Source organism: Crocuta crocuta, unplaced genomic scaffold (assembly GCF_008692635.1).
Source record: "Crocuta crocuta isolate KB4526 unplaced genomic scaffold, BGI_CrCroc_1.0 scaffold25, whole genome shotgun sequence".
Lineage (NCBI taxonomy): Eukaryota > Metazoa > Chordata > Mammalia > Carnivora > Hyaenidae > Crocuta > Crocuta crocuta.
Genome location: NW_027532015.1, coordinates 12689389 through 12707424, shown reverse-complemented (window position 1 = coordinate 12707424; position 18036 = coordinate 12689389). Strand labels below are relative to the sequence as shown.

Here is an 18036-nt window from a genome sequence, read left to right as displayed (position 1 = left end):
AAGGAAGTCTTTGAAATGAGACCTTTACTATTTTGAGACTTTTTTCTAGCCAAAGATACTGTGCTAGATGTTCTTTATTTCCACAAAATTCTACTCAAAAACTAAATAGATCTTTCAGATCATTTCATGTCTCTCTGATTGCATGATATACAGCTAAAAAGGTCAATTAGCCTTTTCTACATCCTACTTAGAATGTCTTTAGTCAGATCTGTGTATTTCTTGGTACATTTTGTGTTGTCCATACCAACTCAGGCAACTGTTACTAAACGTTCCACTGCATATAACACAGTCACTGGCTGTCTAGCCATCCATAGCAGCTCCGCTGTTCTCCTAGCTTCCACTGAAAGTCTGCTCACTACCCATCTACTTTCCACCTGCCTCCTGTTCCTAAAGTCAATGCCATACGGCCTCAGTTATGTTATGGCCACACTGTACTTCCAGGTACCAAGTTTTGTATCGGTTGTTATTGATGAATAATAAACCACCTTAAAACTTAGGGGCTTAACACAATAACTGTTTATTATTTCTCATGATTCTGGGGTCAGCGTGGCCCAAATGGATAGTTGTTTTGCTCCACCTGTTGCTCACTAGAATCTTCCTTTCTCCACTGCTCTGCATGCCACCTCTGTCATATATCAAGTGGCCATGTATATGTGGGTCTGTTTCTTTCTTTTTAAAAAAAATTTTTAATAGTTTATTTATTTTTGAGACAGAACATGAGCAGGGGAGAGGCAGAGAGAGGGGGAGACACAGAATCTGAAACAGGCTCCAGGCTCTGAGCTGCCAGCACAGAACCCGATGCGGGGCTCAAACCCACAAACTGCAAGATCATGACCCGAGCTGAAGTTGAACACTTAACCAACTGAGCCACCCAGGCACCCCTAATGTGGGTCTGTTTCTATTGGTTTGTCTCTTCTTCTGCCAATATCTCATGCAGTTATGCAGAGCAGCTTTATCATAACTAAGTCCTAACATCGTAGGGTGAGTCTTACCACTTTTCTCTTTTTAAAAAAAATTTCTCTCTCTCTCTCTCTCTCAGGCATGTAAGCAGGGAAGGGGGCAGAGGGAGAGAGAGAGAGGAAAAGATAAAGAGAATCTTAATCAGAGTCCATACTCAATGCAGAGCCCAATGTAAGGCTTGATCCCCTGACCCAGCAATCATGACCTGCACTTAAATCAAGAGTCAAATACTCAACTGACTGAGCCACCCCGTCACCCCTTCTTTGTTCTTTTTGAAGTTGTCTTTGCTATTCTTGATACATTGCATTTCCATACACGTTTCGTAATGAGTCTGTCAAACACACACACACACACACACACACACACACACACACACTCGCACACATACTACCTGCTGGTTTTGACTGAGATCATATAAATTAATAGATTAATTTTGTAGAACCAACACCTATATGTATGTATCCTCTTATTTAGATTTTCAGAAATTTCTCTTGATAGAATTTTTAGTATGCTATGTGAAGTATTTGTCCCTCACTGAACTTAAATTGGATTTTTAAAAATCACTACAAATGATATACTGTTATTTAAAGGGGTTTGTTGTTAATATACAGAAATACAGATTTTTAAATGTTGCCCTTATGCACAGCAACTTTACTAAGCTTATGCATTAAATCTGATATTTTATCTGTGGATTCTTTGGTATTTTCTACATACAGTTATGCCATTTATAAGTAATGATGACCTTTATTTTTCTGTTTAAATTATTATGCATGTTATTTTCTTGCTTTATTACATTGGAGAGAATGTCCAGGATAATGCTAAATAAAGGTGGCAGTAGCAATCAAAAGGAAGGCTTCAGCATTTCACTCTTAAGTCTGCTGTTTCTTATAATATGTCCTTATTTGGATCACTAAGTTGCCTTCAAGTTCTAGTTTGCTAAGCTTTTGTTGTTATTGTTAGGAATGGATGTTGAAGCTTATTAAATGCACTTTTCATATCTATTCAGATTATTATATCATTTCTCTCCTTTGTTTTGTGAAGGATGAGAAGTGCATTGAATCTGTAATATCAAACCAAACTGACATTCCAAGAATAAATCCTACTTGGTGGGGATATGTTATCTTTTATATGTTCTGGGGTTGGTGTTCTAAGATTTTGGTTACGATTTTTGCATCTGTGTTTGTGATAATAGACTTATAATATTTCTCTTTCAAGGCCCTTGTTGAGTTTTGTTGTCAAGGTTATGCTCATGTCATAAAAAGACCTGGAAGTAATTCCCACTTTTTTCATTCTCTGGAAGATTTTGTGTAAGTTTACTGTTATTTGTCTTAAATGTTTGGTCAATACAAATATTGGTTCCAGGAGCAAGATGTTGCTATAGCAATAACAACACATTCCAAATTATGTGGTATTAACAGCCGGTCTGGCAGCATGAAATTGTTGTTAGATACTTGGTAAGATGGCAGGCCATGTTATACAGTGGGAAAAAACTTACAAAACTATAGTTTTGTAGAATATGTAGAATAAATGGCTTGTACTTTATGCAAAGAGATAGAAAATGAATGTTATTAGGATGAATTTATTACTCCCGGCTGCATTTGCTGAGGTACCTACCAGAAATAGCGGAGCTCAGAGAATATTTGGCTGGTTTGTAAGCCGGAATGTAAAGGAATTCAGAGAGAGCCAAAAACTCAGGTACTTGCTAGGTTAGAAGATGGAACTGATTTACATCTTCGACTAGTAAAGAAATAAATTGAGAAGGCCTTTCAGCCCCAAAGGCTGCTTAAATCCTGCTCAGTGGAAGGACCAAGCAAGAGTAGGGGGTTAGGATCTGTCAATGGAACAAGGTGATAACCCGCAAATACTTTCAGTTGGAAAAATATCTCAGGGAAGACAGACTTAGGGTTGAGCTCTTCCCAAAGAAGCCTGATAGGCTCAAAATACGTGCATTCAAATTCAGAGAGAGAGAGAGAGACAGGGGGTGGGTAGGGGGGCTCAAAACAATGGTAGAATATAACACTGCCTAGAATCAAAGCATAACTTAAACTAGATTTTGAGAAAGTGGTATTGTCAAAGAAATCACTGCCATGGCGTGGAAGAGAACACGATTGTTTGAGACTAAAAATGATCACTGGGCCCCAGCCTCATACAGCAGGATCTCAGACTTGCTGTGGATCAGCTCTTTTAGATGTCATTCTTCTCCTTTCCAAATGGGAATGTTTATTGTAGTTACCCTTTCCCTGCTCTACTGTTATATGTATAAAGGGCTAGGGCCAACCTATCTTTTTAATTCAGAGATTGCTAGAGTAAGAGGAGCTATATCTGGATCTATAGAGACTGTTGTAAATCATCCACGTCTTCTGGGATTGGAGCTAAAAATATTGATGAGGGGGACTTCTGGGTTGTGTCCATTAAGAAGTGGGCAAGCATGTTCTGCATGTGGAAAAAGAAGAGAACTGAAGTGAGATAGACTGTATTACTGTTCATGCTCTTGTATTATCCTCCCTGCTGTAGAGGAGGCTGGACCGAGTGAGCTGCTTCTCACTCACAGAGCAAAAGTGATGGTGTATCGCTTCTGAGGTTAGGTTACAAAGAAACTGGCTTCTCTCTCGTGTGCCCTCTCTTGCTTTCTTATTTGCTCTGTGGAGAGGCCCATGTAGCAACTAAGACAAGAGAGGCCTCCAGCCAACAGCCAGTGAGAATGGAGGCCTTCAGTCCAACAGCCCATGAGTAACTGAATCCTTCAAATAACCACATGAAAGAGTTTCACATCCTTCACATGAGCCTGGAGTCCTAGCCAACACCCTGATTGCAGCTTTATGAGAAACCCTGAAGCAGAAGTACCTATTATGGCCTTAATTGTGTCCCCCCACATTTCATGTGGAAGCCCTAACCTCCAAGGTAACGATATTTGGAGACAGAGCCTAATAAGAGGTAATGAAAATTAAATGAGGTTATAAGGTGGGGCCTTAATCCAACAGGACTAATATTTTTAGAAGGACAGGAAGAGACACCAAAGACCTCTCTCTCTTTCTCTCTCTCTCTCTCTCTCTGCTGCTTACCCATTGTACCCAGTATGTGCGCAGAAGAAAGGCCCTGTAAGAACACAGAGAGGAGATTGCTGTGTCCAAGCCAGGCAGACAGGTGTCACCAGATGGCACCTTGCTCTTGAGCTTTTGGCTTCCAGAATTGTGAGAAAATAATTTCTGTTGTTCAAGCCACTCACTTTGTGATACTTTGCTATGGCAGCCACCAGCAGACTGATTAGATACTCCACTAGATGGTGCCTCGATTCCTGACACACAGAAACTCCAGTATAATAAAGCTTTGTTGTTTTGAGCTGTTAAATTCGGGGATGGTTTGTTATACAGCAATGGATGACTAATACATTATTTTTATTCTCTGTATCTTCATCGTGTTCTCAAAAGATAGGCAGGTAGAGTGCCCTCTTTAAGCCCTTCAGGTTACTACTTTCCAGGGAAAGAAAAAGTCAGTATTCCTGGCTGGTAGAGAATCAGTCCAATTTCTGAGTCATTTTCCCAGCAACGTGAAAAACAACTCTGATTTAGATTCACATTTGGGTACAAATAGATGAGGACAGAATAGCCTGCAATGCGCAGAAGTTCATGGAATCCCTGCGCATATTTGTACGGATTATCTTCCACAGGGATGTATATATATATACATAATTTGCTGTAATTTTATCCAAGTAAATATGTAGATGTATGGGGCGTCTAGGTGGCTCAGTCAGTTAAGCGTCTGACTTAAGCTCGGGTCATTACCTCATGGTCTATAAGCTTGAGCCCCACATCAGGCTCTGTGCTGACAGCTCAGAGCCTGGAGCCTGCTTCGGATTCTGTGTCTCCCTCTCTCTCTGCCCCTCCGCTACTTGTGCTATGTCTCTCTCTTAAAAATGAGTAAATGTTAAAAAAATGTTTAAATAAATATATAGAAGTAAATGAGTGGCTGAAATTATTGTAATTCTTATGAGGACAATATTGGATGTTTCTAGGTAATCTTAATCAAGCCTCTATTGAAATGAAGCTATATTTCTTAGGGCTGGAAGAAAATAATTTGCTGAGATGTCAGCTTGGGATTCTTCTGGAAAAACTCTGGAAATGGAGTGCTCCCACACAAGATTCAGTGCCTGGACACCTTTCAGCAACAAGTCGTTAAATAGAGAGGTAAGTTACATACTCTGGAATAAAACAAGTTTAACTTGTAGGGCTAATTTTACCGTGACCTATTGGGTCTCATGTCGCCATATTTAAAAAAAGAAACTCTAAAGAATTTAGTTTTGGAGTCACTTCAAGTAAAAATAAACTTCCATTTGTCTGCCCCAAAGACAGTCTCTTCTCATTCCAGTCCTCAACTCCTACTTTATGAGGATGCTCCCCTTTCCTCTGCACCTCCAGGGACAAAATAGAAGCCCCCAGGAAACACCGTATGCTGGGGAGGAGAAAAGAGGAGGTGCTTGGGTGGTGTTTGATGTGGAGAGTATTTGTGTGTAATTAATTCTCTGTGTTTTTCTTTAGTCCTCTCTTCTCAGTTTGGTTCAATGGCCTGGGGACGCCCCCTCCTTTGAAAGGTGGTGCAAGAAGTAGTTACTGAATGGTTTTGGCAGTTCTGCCAGACTTTAATGGTGAAGGCTGATAACTCATGGGTGGTTCAGGCCTGTTCCAAGGGAAGGAGACTAGACGGGTTAAGGCCAGAGCCTGACCCAGCAATAAAGCCAGCAAGTTTGTATATGTCGTCTGAACAGAGCTGGGCTGACACCCCGGTTTGGGGGGCCCCTGGTCCTTGGTGGATGCCTTCCTTGGACACACGTCAAACAATGGCTACTTAGCAGTATTCATTAACTTTTGTTTTGGTGCGGGTTATGGAGCTGCAGGACGCTGGGTTAGTAAATCATACCTACTTCAAATGATCCTGTTTTCACAATTCAAGTGTAGCCTCTAAGTGTTTTCAAGATGAAATGTTTGGCATCTGTTTCCTCAGGCCACATTCGTTTAGGTAGAAACAAGAGCCAGGATTCATTACCTCTTTGTTTTCCAGAGAGGCCCTCCTTGGGCCCCACTGTAATTATATCCCCTGGCCAGCCTTTCCCACCAGCCCACCCAACAAGCCTGGGCTCGTCTCTATCCCCAGATAAAAGCAGTTTAAGCTGAAGGGATAGACCCCTACTATGTCCTGGAAGGGCTTTGTGAACTATAATGTGCTATGCAAATATTACCCATGAGGCTGGTAGACTGTCTAAGGATTGCTTAGCAACTTAGATTGAACTATACAGGAAAATGATATTTTCTCCCCCTTACAGCTCTTTCAGGAAAGAGTTGCTCTTATAAGTCATTGGTTTGACCTCTGGACTAACAAGCAACGTCAAGAATTCTTATTCACGATTTTTTTACAATGCACGAAATCACAGTTAAGGTAAGTGTAGCCCAAGGATGCAATTACCATTGGTTCTTAAAGGAAGTAAAATATAGTAAAATGTTTATATAACCTTTAAGGGTTTCTTTTTCTTCTTTCCCCTCAAAAGAACAAATAGAGCAACTGCTATTTTAAGGTTTATAAACAGAATCTTCTAGTGCTGCTTCCTCCTCGAGGATGAAATGGAGCCTTGGGGGGTTATAACACCTTCAGACCACAGTGAGATGTTGAGGTTTTGCAAATGGCAGAGACTTCAGCCAGTGAATTTTTAACATTCTCTTAGTATATTAAATTCTTCTTAGAATGGAAGGATAATATTTGTCAGGTAGATATCCGGTACATAGGCAGTCCATAAATAATTGTTACCTGAATGGATCTGAAAAATATCCAAGGAATGGCCATGGTAGCAACATGTAGGCATATGGGCAAGAATAGTAACAGCTGCCACCAATTGCCAATGCGTTCTTGTTCTTATCCTTCCCCTTGCCTCCTAGGTCTGTTATTTGCTTTGAAATACTCCAACGGAGATGGTGTGATATGTGAATGTGCTGGTTGAAATTACAGCTAGTGTTTGGATCAGGATTTAATACTCTAAGGGTGGTTAGCTAGCGCGGTTATTGGGAAGGTCACAGTGTCTCAGTTATTACAAGATACTTTGCTAATTAGCATAGCAAATATCAGACATGAGTTATTATCAGAGCAACTAGTGGCTTGTTCATCTGTGAGATGAATGCTAGAAATGGACTCATTGGTGAAATTAAAGGTATTTAGATGTGGGACTGAAAATATCTAGAGAGCCCTCTGACCCGCCCGGACCTGGCTTGAGAATCCAGCCAGCGCAGTAGCAGGTGCTTGTAAGATTTTATCCCCAATCCATGCCCTTGTCAGTCTGGGGGTTTCTGGTAGCCTGAGCCTAACAATGAGGGTAATAATAGAATCTCGTTTCTGGGACATTGTACTATCTCAACTGAGTAAACCTTTCACCCAAAGGACAGAGAGCTGGGGCTCCATCAAGCCCACAGAGGAGACTGTATGAAGTGCCTGGGGCTGGTTCACTAGGTTTGTTGAGGGTGATTCTAGGCATGGCATCGTCTGGTGTCAGTTGCTTTCACTACAACCTGGTGGTGAGGTTGTTGGGAGAGACTAATCCTTGAATTTCTGAGACAACTATCAAAAAGTGCCAGAGTCGTGCAAAACCAAATTGGCCTATTTTAGTTTGTAATACCCGCCTTCCACCCTTTCTTACACTTCCTTCCGCCCGTCTCTTTCCAGTCAGCCATCTCATCTCTTCTACCTGCTTGCCCACCTTCTCTCCTGGCTGCCTTCTCCTGCATCCATGGCTGCACTGGGGGTTGTCCACAGACAGCCACCGATGGAGTTACCAATCACTGGAGGGAAGCGAGCACCTTCCTGGCTGTGTTGAAAAAGGCTACAAAAACAGGCCACAGAGAAATAAGCTCTTTAGTCAATGCTTAAAAATCAGGGAAGGGAGCTTGTTATGGGAGTCGTTGGCTGGGTTTCCTTTCACTCCGACTTTACAGCTTCCAAGGTAAAATAATAGACCAAACCCCAAATCCATAGTTGCTCAGGGTACATCATGTTCTGTTCTCATGTACCACAAACCACGCAATTTTAGCTGTAACCACTGGGGGTCATTAGAGGTCTTGTGGTATATTTTGAGGCTCATTAACATCAGGCCTGACATTTTGTCACTGGAAATCGTATCCTTTGTCTGGTACCTGAGTTCTTACTATGGCATGAGGCTATGGAACTAATCTGCTCAGTGGAACTACTTTGCATTGTTTGATAGCAGCTGCATCTCTGCAGATATATATATATATATATATATACATATATATATTTCATAGTTTCATAGGAAGCTATTATTACATATTCTGGGCTGCTGCTTGCTTATTTAGGGGAAGTTGTGTATCAATGTCTGGTCTCTAGATTTGACATCCTGAACCCATTTTTAATTTGTAGTGGTGGCTTTTGTTGCTGAACATCAATTAGCTTATTCCTTAGATTAAGACTTTTTTGAAAATTTATTTGAGGGGCACCTGGGTGGCTCAGTTAGTTAAGCGTCCGACTTCAGCTCAGGTCACGATCTCACAGTTGTAGGTTCGAGCCCCACATCGGANCCAGGTACCTCTGGATTAAGTCTTTCTTCCTCTCTCTCTCTGTGGGCCAGCCATGTCTTCTCTCCTGCTAACAACTACAGAAACCATTTGCTGATAGTCTAATCTAATTCAAGTTATGCTTGATTTTAATTAAATCTAAAAGCCCAATTGATCTTATTTTTTAAAGTTAGTGCTATCACCTTTCTTTTAAACATCTTTATTGATATATAATTCACATACCATAAAAGTCATCATTCAAAAGGTCCAAGTCAGTGGTTTCAGTATATTCAGAGTTGTGTAAACACTACCACCATCTAAGTTTAGAACATTTTCAACACCCCAAAAGGAAACCTCCCCATTAGCAGTGACTCCCCATCTCCATCCCCTGCACCGGGCAACCACGAATCTACTTTCTGTTTCTATAACTTGCCTTTTCTGGACTTTTCAAATAAATACAATATGAGGTCTTCTGTAGCTGGCTACTTTCATGTATTGTTGTTAAATAACAACATGCAGCCAAGTACATTTGAAGGCCTGTTTGCTTTTATGAAGTGATTCAGGAATCAGGCGGCACCCATCTAGCAAGTAGAGCTGGACTCTAAGAGGAGTTGTACAAAATAAAATGGAAGGAAAGTTTTTATGGATGGAGGGTGGGGGCAAGAAACTTATTAGCAGAAGAAAAGGATTGTTCCAAACAAGGCTGTTTGCTGGGGGGGAGGGAGGGGAACAACGTGTCTTATCACGCAGATTGCCTCATCTTTCTTTGGGGGATGGAGAGGACCCAGGTACCAGACTTGTTGGTGCAGATGGGACAAAAAATTATCCTGACTGACCGGTTAAAGCCCCATTTCTGGAGGAGGTTGAAACTGCAATTAGATTGGATCTTAAGCCCCGGTTTGGCAACTCCGTCTAAGTGAAGTCGCTGGGGGCCTGTGGTTTTCTTTTTTAAAACAATGTTCTCAAGGTTCATCCATTCTGTAGCATATATCAGTACTTCTTTCCTTCTTATTGTTAAATGATATTCCATGGGTGGATACACCATATTTTATGTATCCATTCCTAAGCTCATGGACATTTGTGTGGCTTCCATATTTTGGCGATTATGAGTAATGCTGCTATGAATATCTGAGCGCAGGCTTTTCTAGATGGGTGTCTTTATTTCTTTTAGGTCTTGACCTAGGAATGGAACTGCTGGGTCAAACAGTGACAGTGCAATCAACTTTTAATTGTTAAACATTTCTTTGGAACCTTATTTATTCCTATAGTCCCTATTCCGCCACCACTGAATAAGCTTATAAATACATGAGAGAATGTCTGAAATATTTATATGTAAACTGGGCTGTATTTGTACAATCCCTGTTTTCAAGGCAGAGGAGCCATTATTTAGATGTTTTGTTTTATAATTTCTGAATGATTTGGTCTTAATTCAGGCAGTTATGGTTATAAAGCTATTAAATAGGATATGGTAGTATAGGGTGGGACTGTGTTGTCAGAATTCTCTTTGAAAGTTTTTACTTAATCTCAATGAGGTATCTTCCAAAATCTAGGATTTTTCTTTTCTGTGCTAATATATATTCCATATTGTTCAAACTTAAGATTTTTTTTCTAATGTTTTTATTTATTTATTTATTTATTTTGAGAGAGAGCAAGACACAGTGTGACCAGGTTACACTGGTCAAGGGACCAAGAGAGAGACAAGAGAGAGAGGGAGACACAGAATCCGAAACAGGCTCCAGGCTCTGAGCTGTCAGCACAGAGCCCAATGTGAGGCTCGAACCCATGAACCATGAGATCATGACCTGAGCCAAAGTTGGACACTTAACTGACTGAGCCACCCAGGCCCCTCTTAAGAAGATTTCTTAAATGGAAATCTTATATGATATTTAAGACATTTTCAAAGGTTCAGCTTCTTAAACCATCGCTCTGGCAAGCTTTTCCTCACCTCAACTTCAGTGACCCCTCTCCTGGGAATCTTTCCTGCACATCTTCCACCTCAGCAATGTTTACAAACCTGTAACGTGACATTTTCCCCAGTGCGTTATGCTTATATGACCGCGTGCCTAAGGCTTCCATTAATGCCACCCCCCTTCCACTTGACTAGGCTGACTTTTCCTCTGACTCCTGAAAGAACAGTGGGCTGTTTGCGTCTGTCCCTCAGGGAATCCCAGGAGATGTTTGCATCTGTCCCCTCTCCACACTGGCAGGACCGGTTTCTAATTGCCCCGACTCAGCAGCAGGCACCGCCCCATACAAAGGCCTTTCATCCCAGGGCTGGAGCTGCTCAGACCTGTAGCCTTCCCTGGCGGGTCCCTGGGGCGACGTTCACGCAGGTGCAATCCTGACACAGATGCATTGTCTGCTTGTGTGTGTCGGTGGGGAGGGAGGACGTGAACGCTGAAGGATTCGCTCTCATCATCTGTCTCCATCAGAGCTGACCAGAAGCAGGGTGGGCCAGAAAAATGTACAGTGAAGAGAGAATACCCCACCCACCCACCTCCCTGCACCTACCCCGTCTTTCCAAGCCGCTCCTGGGAGAGCTCAGGTGAGGGTTGCTAGCTCATCTGTGGACTGTGAGGAGATCTGGTGTATAATGTCTCAGAGACAATGCATCTAGGTTAAATCTGAATTCAGAACAGCCACATCACTCGGAGTGACTGAGCACCCATTTGAACGGAGAATATCTCTGTGTGGAGGCAGTGGGAGAGCATATTAAAGGCACACTGTGTTTCTAAATATCCGAGATGAGTCTGGAAATCTGGTTCATCCTGAGTCTTCCCTCTCCTCAGCCCTGGGTTTTGGACATGCTCCTCCCGTCCTTTCACATAGATCACATGGTCGGGGACAACTGTCATTTGTCACTGGGGCAGTTTTTAGAAGCGGATGAAGCTAAGAAGGAAAACCCTTGAGTTTCAAGGAAAAGGAGAAACCAAAAACCCAACTGTTTTTTTGGGTGGGGATGGGGACAGAGGAAGAGTGGATGGTGGGAAGGTCATTGGTTTATGCTAGGCGAAGCCCATGCACTTGAAATTCTCAGTTTCCATTTTGTAAGTGGTGCCATTCTTCAATAGTGGTGGTGCTGCACTTTAAAAGGTTTAACTTGCTGTTACAGCACTTAGCAGCACCTGACATCATGTCATGCACAGTAGTTGTTTACTTACTGTGCGTCTACTCCATTAGACTAGCTTCGTGAGGGCAAGAACTTTTTCTGGTGACTCTCTGTGTCCCTAACATTTAGAGCAATACCAGGTACACAGCAGCCACTCAGTAAATGCTTGTTGAATGGATGAAGATGTTCCAAATACTCCTAGTTACAAGAATAGCAAAAAAAATTATCCGAACAAATTTTTCATTTGCTAGCTCTCTGGGAGGAAGGAACTTTTCAAGGTATCACAAGTTCTCAAGTATGGGAGATTACTAATACTTTGCTTCAGTCAAGACTTTTCTTTATTTAATTAATTCCAAACTTCTGTGTAACAACTCCAGGAGGAATGAGACACAGTCGTAATACCCAAGGGTGGCATGTCGCACAACTCCGGGGTGCTGTTTCACACTGTCATCTGTGTTAGCGGCACCTCCTGAAGTTGTTCATTGCACAGTGTCCCACATGCCGCAGCCCTGATAATTAAGACTACTGGCCATTTATAAAGCACATGCTATTAGCTTCCACAGCTACCAAGAATCCTATTACCTTCTGTGTAGGAGCAGCCAAATTCACAGATAAATCATTGGAAAATGGAGAAAGGGGTTTAAGAGGACATTTGTCTCTGTCCTGTATTTAAGAATCTGCTGAGGAAATGTCCGGGAGGGCTGCAGCGGAGGCAGTGTAGAAGTGTCTGCCCACGAGACCTAAGTAGGCCAGCAGGTCTTAGAAGCAGAAGGATAAGCCCCAAGTGCACAGTGAGCGTTCAGTGGCTGTTTGTCCCCTTTCCTCCTGTTCTCCCTGCGCATTCTTTTGATGTCACGGTTAGAATGCTTTCAAGTGCAATAACAGAAATGGAATTCAAGCCAGCTTCAGAAGAAATGGGAATGTATCGACTTAAGATTTGTCTAGCTTCAAGCCGGGTGAGATCCTTAGATTCAGATAATGTCACCCAGGCTGTCGGGCCTGCGCACTCCCCCATCCCCTCCCCCATACTGCCTTCTCTGAGCTCTGCTTCCCTATGTCTGTTGCATGAAACTAAAAAGATAAGTGCAGGACCCTTACGCAGGAAATTATAAATTTGTTAAAGGACTGTTAAAAACAAAAACCTAAGAGACAGATGTGCCGTGTTTAAAGATGCCTATTTTCTCGAAATTAATCTTAAAGTTCAATTCAGTCCTAGTGCAAATTCCCGAATAGGATATTCTTATGGACTTTGAGAAACGAATTCTAAAGCTAATCCAGAAAATAAAATGGGTAGCAACAGGGGCGCCTGGGTGGCTCAGTCAGTTAAGCATCTGACTGTTGATTTCGGCTCAGTTCAGGATCTCACAGTTCATGGGATCGAGCCCCACGTCAGGCTCCGTGGAGACAGTGGGGAAACTGCTTGGGATTCTCTCTCTCTCTCTATCCCTCCCCCACTCACATGTGCATACTCTCTCTCAAAATAAATAAATACATAAATCTTAAAAAAGGAAAATGGATGGCAACAGCTAAGTATAAATATAAAGGCAAAAACAGAGTAAGAGTTATATTACCAGATATTAAAACTACATTTACCCATTTAAGAAATACCTGCAAGTCAGATCTCAAGTATAGAGGGGAGCAAGAACAGAGGCAAATAAGAGCTCTAAAGTAAAGGGGAAGGCTTCTGGAAAGGTTGGGTAGATCAGACACCTATGCAGCTAGATAGATCTTTGCTTTCTTTGGTGCCTGTTTAGTGGGCTGGACACTGTTGATTACCCGTCTGCCATCACCATTCCCTGTCTCTTCTCCATATTCCTCCATATCCCTTCTCCCCAGGTGTTATATGTTTCAGAAGTGGCTTGTCACCCTGCCCTGCCAAGGGTGAGTCAGGCTTGGACAGATTCACGATGATTCCACCCCCTTTGTGGTGTCTGGATTACGAAAGGGCATGTAGACACTAATTCTGCCCAAGGACACATGGCAAGTGGCTGCTAGAGAGCTTCTGGGAGAGTTTTCTTTACGGTCAAAGGGACTTAAATAGGGACTTGAGGAAGGGACCTGCCCTTTCCATCCTGGGGTTCCTGTTGTGTGAGGATAATCACTCACGTGGTTAGTCATTTGAAAATCACCTTAGGGAATGAGCCAAAGGACCAAAGCAAACTACTGACAAGGCAAAGGGAAAATGCAGAAGATTCTTGGCCTTGGCCTTTGATGACATCACTGAGTTGTTGAAGTCACTAACCCTGGAGCTGCCTTGATTTTCCTCATTGCTTAAGTGAAAGGAAGATAAGTAGGTTTAATATGGCCCATAATAGTCCATTTATCCAGTCGTCCCTTCTCTGGCCACATCAACCCTCCAGAATTTAGCTGTGAACCAGCTATCTTTAGAAGAACAAAATGCACTGAACACTCAGCTGATGCTCTTTACACACAGGAGAGCCAGTGAGATTCCCATGCAGGGTCTCAGGACCTCGTTAGCTCAGGGCCTCCAAAAGGAGCTCCCCCTCCTCCTAAGACCACCCTACACACATTCAGTGCTTTGTGCTTGGTTGACATGAGCTCCTGGATCTGCTGCTACTTGGAAGTCAAATTCCTGGATGCTAAGAAGCGCTGGGCCCATTTGTAAAAACTGAGCCCCACCCATAGAGATTTTGTCTTAACACACGGGGATGGGGCTGCCGAAGTGGTATCGACTCGGTTCCCAGAGTGCTGTGGCACACAGCCAAGGGTGAGACACTGGCCCGATGACCTGGTGGCCCCAAGAGTCTATTCTTCCTCAGAGGCAGGAACACAGGCTGCATGAGTACCCTGTTCCTTCTGTTCTCAGTGAAACAGAATGATCTGTTCAGGTTCGCTAGGTGCCATTTTCGTCTTTCCCTGGCGCTGCTGCTTAGTGGTTTTCAAATGTTTCATTGTAAGTAACCCTAAACTTGACATGAGTAATAAAGGAATTATTTCTCTCTCATATAATTGAAAAAATCTGAGTAGGTTTGGCTGCAGTTGAAGCTCAATTCAGAGGCTTAGTAATCAGACCCATGACTTGATTCTTTCTGTTCTTCTGCTCTGCCTTGGGCAGTCATGGCTTCATTATGAGGTCTCCTCCGTATGAACAGAAATAAAAATAATTCCTTTGTTTGAGCTTCACTCTGCTTGGACTGGTGTAGGTCCATGCCTACTTTTGCCAATTGCCGTGGCCAGGAGATTGACCCAAATAAATTGAATTAGCCTTTATCTATACGCTTTTCAGAGCCATGGACGGAGTCAGCTTCTATAGAACCACAGGGGTCTCCATATAGAAACTGAAGTCATTTTACCAAAAGGAAGGGAAGTAAATGATGGGTGTCGAAAGAATGCTGTCTATTCATCCAGGATTCAGCAAATATTTACTGAATGCCTACCACGTGCCAACACAATTCTGGGTACATGGGATTCAACACTAAATAGAGTGTAAAACATTCCTGCCCTCTGAAGTTCATATTTTAGTAGAACAAAATATGTCCTATTTCAGGACAAGGGACAGTCCATGCCTCTCACTGGGTATCTGACAGCACAGCATGACACCACTGCAAATATTTGGAGTGTTTTCCATGTCTCAGAAGTTAGAGTGATGCGGTAGACTGAATAGTGGCCTCCAAGTATGTCCATACCCTCATCCCTGGGACCTGTGGACGTTACATGATGGGGCAAAGGCAGTTTGCAGATGTGATTAAGGATTTTGAGGTGGGGAGATTATTCTGCGTTCTTGGGGCTCAACGTAATCACAGTGGTCCTTATAAGGGATGCAAGAGGCGCAACAGACAATGTCATGCCAGGGGCAGTGGGAGAGATGGAGATGTGTAAAGATCCTGTGCTACCGGCTCTAAAGATGGGAGAAGAGGCCATGAGCCAAGGAAGGCCGACAACCTCCAGAGCCTGCAAGGGACAAGGGGACAGATTGTCCCCTCTGAGCCTCCAGAGGGGGCCAGCCCTGGCAGCCCTTTGACTGGAGCCCAGTGAAACTGATTTCAGACTTCTGACCTCCAGAACTCTGCCCACATGCGTTTGTACTGCTTTAGGCCAGTTAGGTCAGCGGTAATTGTTATAATGAACAGGAGGTTAATATAAGCAGTGATCTTCTATTTTCATTATTTTTTTCATTCCTTATTCTAACTTACACATGTTTGTTCAGCCCCTGCCAGGTTAGAAGCACCATACCAGGTGCTGGGGACCTAGCAGCAAACAAGACAAACACCATGCCTTCTTTCATGCAGCTTGAGGTCCAGTGGAAGAGGAAGCCTTTAAATAGTGAATGAGCCCTAAAAGGGATGGAGTTTGAGGGTCGGCAGGAATGGAAACGCAAAACCATGCTTAGATTACATGGTAGTGCACATCAAGCGTAGAGGATACAGGTTTCAGCAGAGGCCGTGAGATGACATTGAGGGGGAGGGGCCTCCTCCCACACGCCAGCATGTGGGCAGCAGGAATGTCAGCCTACTGGGGAGGTGGGGGGATTATGTCAGGACCCCAGAAATACCACCCTCTACTACCATCACCTTCCATGGTCAGCAGCCCTGTTGCAAAAGTAGCTTTCCACCAGCCACGTAACACAGATCTGCCATGCTCATTCCAGGTAAAATTTCTTGCTCCTTCCCCAGCGCCATGTTGCCTCCCTGGCCACAAGTTATACAACATGTGTCATAAGTGGAAAGGCATACTGCACTTTGATAACAATGACAAGTCTGTGTGCCTGCAGTCTCCTTTATTTCCCAGGCAGGCTTGACCAGGCCCACAGATAGCAGATAAATAGCTTCGATTGTGCTAAGTAGCAAAGGAAAAGTAAGGAGACCTCGCCTCGTCCAGGGGATCAGGGCAGCCTTCCCCTGACAGGGCTTGAGTCTGAAAGATACACAGGAGGCGAGGCAAGCAAAGACTAGGATGATGAGCATTCTACCCGGCAGGGGCGACCTGGGTGCAAGCCTGGGGCCTTCTTTATCTCTTCCGTAGTAATACCAGGCTTTGGTAAAAGTATTGGAAAATGTGAGTAGGCAAAAAGGGGGAAGTCACCCCGAATCCCACCACCCAGAGATAACCTTCTAATTTGTTATGCTTATGTGCATCCATGTAACTATGAATCAGAATAGACAAATGATTTTAAACTCTTTTTTAAAGTGTATTTATTTCTGAGAGACAGAGCGAGTGAGCAGAGGAGGGGCAGAGAGACAGGGAGAGAGAGAATCCCAAGCAGGCTCCACACTCTCAGTACGGAGGCCAGTGTGGGGCTCAAACCCACAAACTGTGAGACCAGGACCTGAGTCGAAATCAAGAGTAGGACACTTCACCGACTGAGCCACTCAGGCACCCCAATTTTAAAATCTTTTTAAAGAGACTCTTTGGTCACCCTTTCTTATTGCTTCCCCCCCACCCAGCTTTGCTCTCTCATTCACTGAGGACTTCAGCATACGTTCTTCACTCCCTGTATACCCCAAAGCTAATCAATGTTCGGTGTGACACTGGCATCCCTTGTGGAAACCCACCTGATCCAGACCCTCGCAGTGCTATAACGTGATTGTAAAGCCACCAGATGAGACTACACGGTACTGCCCGGGGAACAAGAAAGCAGGGACTTCTTCCAACTTGACGTCCCCTATCCAGGCCACCGCTGCAAGCTGTTCTCTCAGTCCTTTTCATCGCAATTTGGGCAGCTTCTTTCTACTTCTTATCAGGAATTTAAGAGCTGAGAATTAGATTCAAGCTCCGTATTCCTAAGCCTTGTTATTTTTGCAAAGTACACATTGTACATTCAGTAGCACGCTGCGAAGTAGTGTCATGAATTATTTAAATGAAGCTCTCCTTGTCACAATAAAAGAGCAAAGCACATTTTGTTCATTGTCTCTTTACATGTTGTTATTTCTCTTCACGGATTTCTTACTTTGCAACATTAACTAAAATGCAGTGAGTCACAGTGTCATTACCACAAACTACCCTAGTTCTGCTGCTTGGGTACTGATTTTTTTTTTTTATGTGGCTGAAGCATTTTCCTTTTTTCTTGTTTAAGGTTCATTATACTTGAATGTGTCCTTGTAGGAGTGCAGGCTAGAAACAAGTGTAAAACATGTATAATTGAAGTAACTCAGATTCTTGGGGTGCCTCGCTGGCTCAGTCGGTGAAGGGTACAACTCTTGATGTTGGGGTTGTCAGTTTGGGCCCCATGTTGGGTGTAGAGATTGCTTAAAAATAGAATCTTTTGGGGGGCACCTGGGTGGCTCTGTCAGTTGAGTGTCCAACCTGGGCTCAGGTCATGATCTCAAAGTTGGTGAGTTTGAGCAACGCATCAGGCTTTCTGCTGTTAGCATGGAGCCTGCTTCAGATCCTCTGTCCCTGAGCATGTGCGTGCTCTCTCTCTCTCAATCTCTCTCTCTCTCTCTCTCTCTCTCTCTTTCT

The 18036-nt window shown here is 43.3% G+C and overlaps 1 protein-coding gene across 1 annotated transcript in view; it reads left to right on the top strand.

The window, feature by feature from the left end:
* The first annotated feature begins 5078 nt into the window (after positions 1-5078).
* ECT2L (epithelial cell transforming 2 like) overlaps positions 5079-18036 on the top strand; it is a 68127-nt gene continuing 55169 nt past the window's right edge. Inside the window, exons 1-2 of the mRNA XM_077776076.1 lie at positions 5079-5144; positions 6278-6390. Coding sequence (XP_077632202.1) covers positions 5079-5144; positions 6278-6390 — 179 coding nt within the window. The remainder of the gene's footprint in view (positions 5145-6277; positions 6391-18036) is intronic.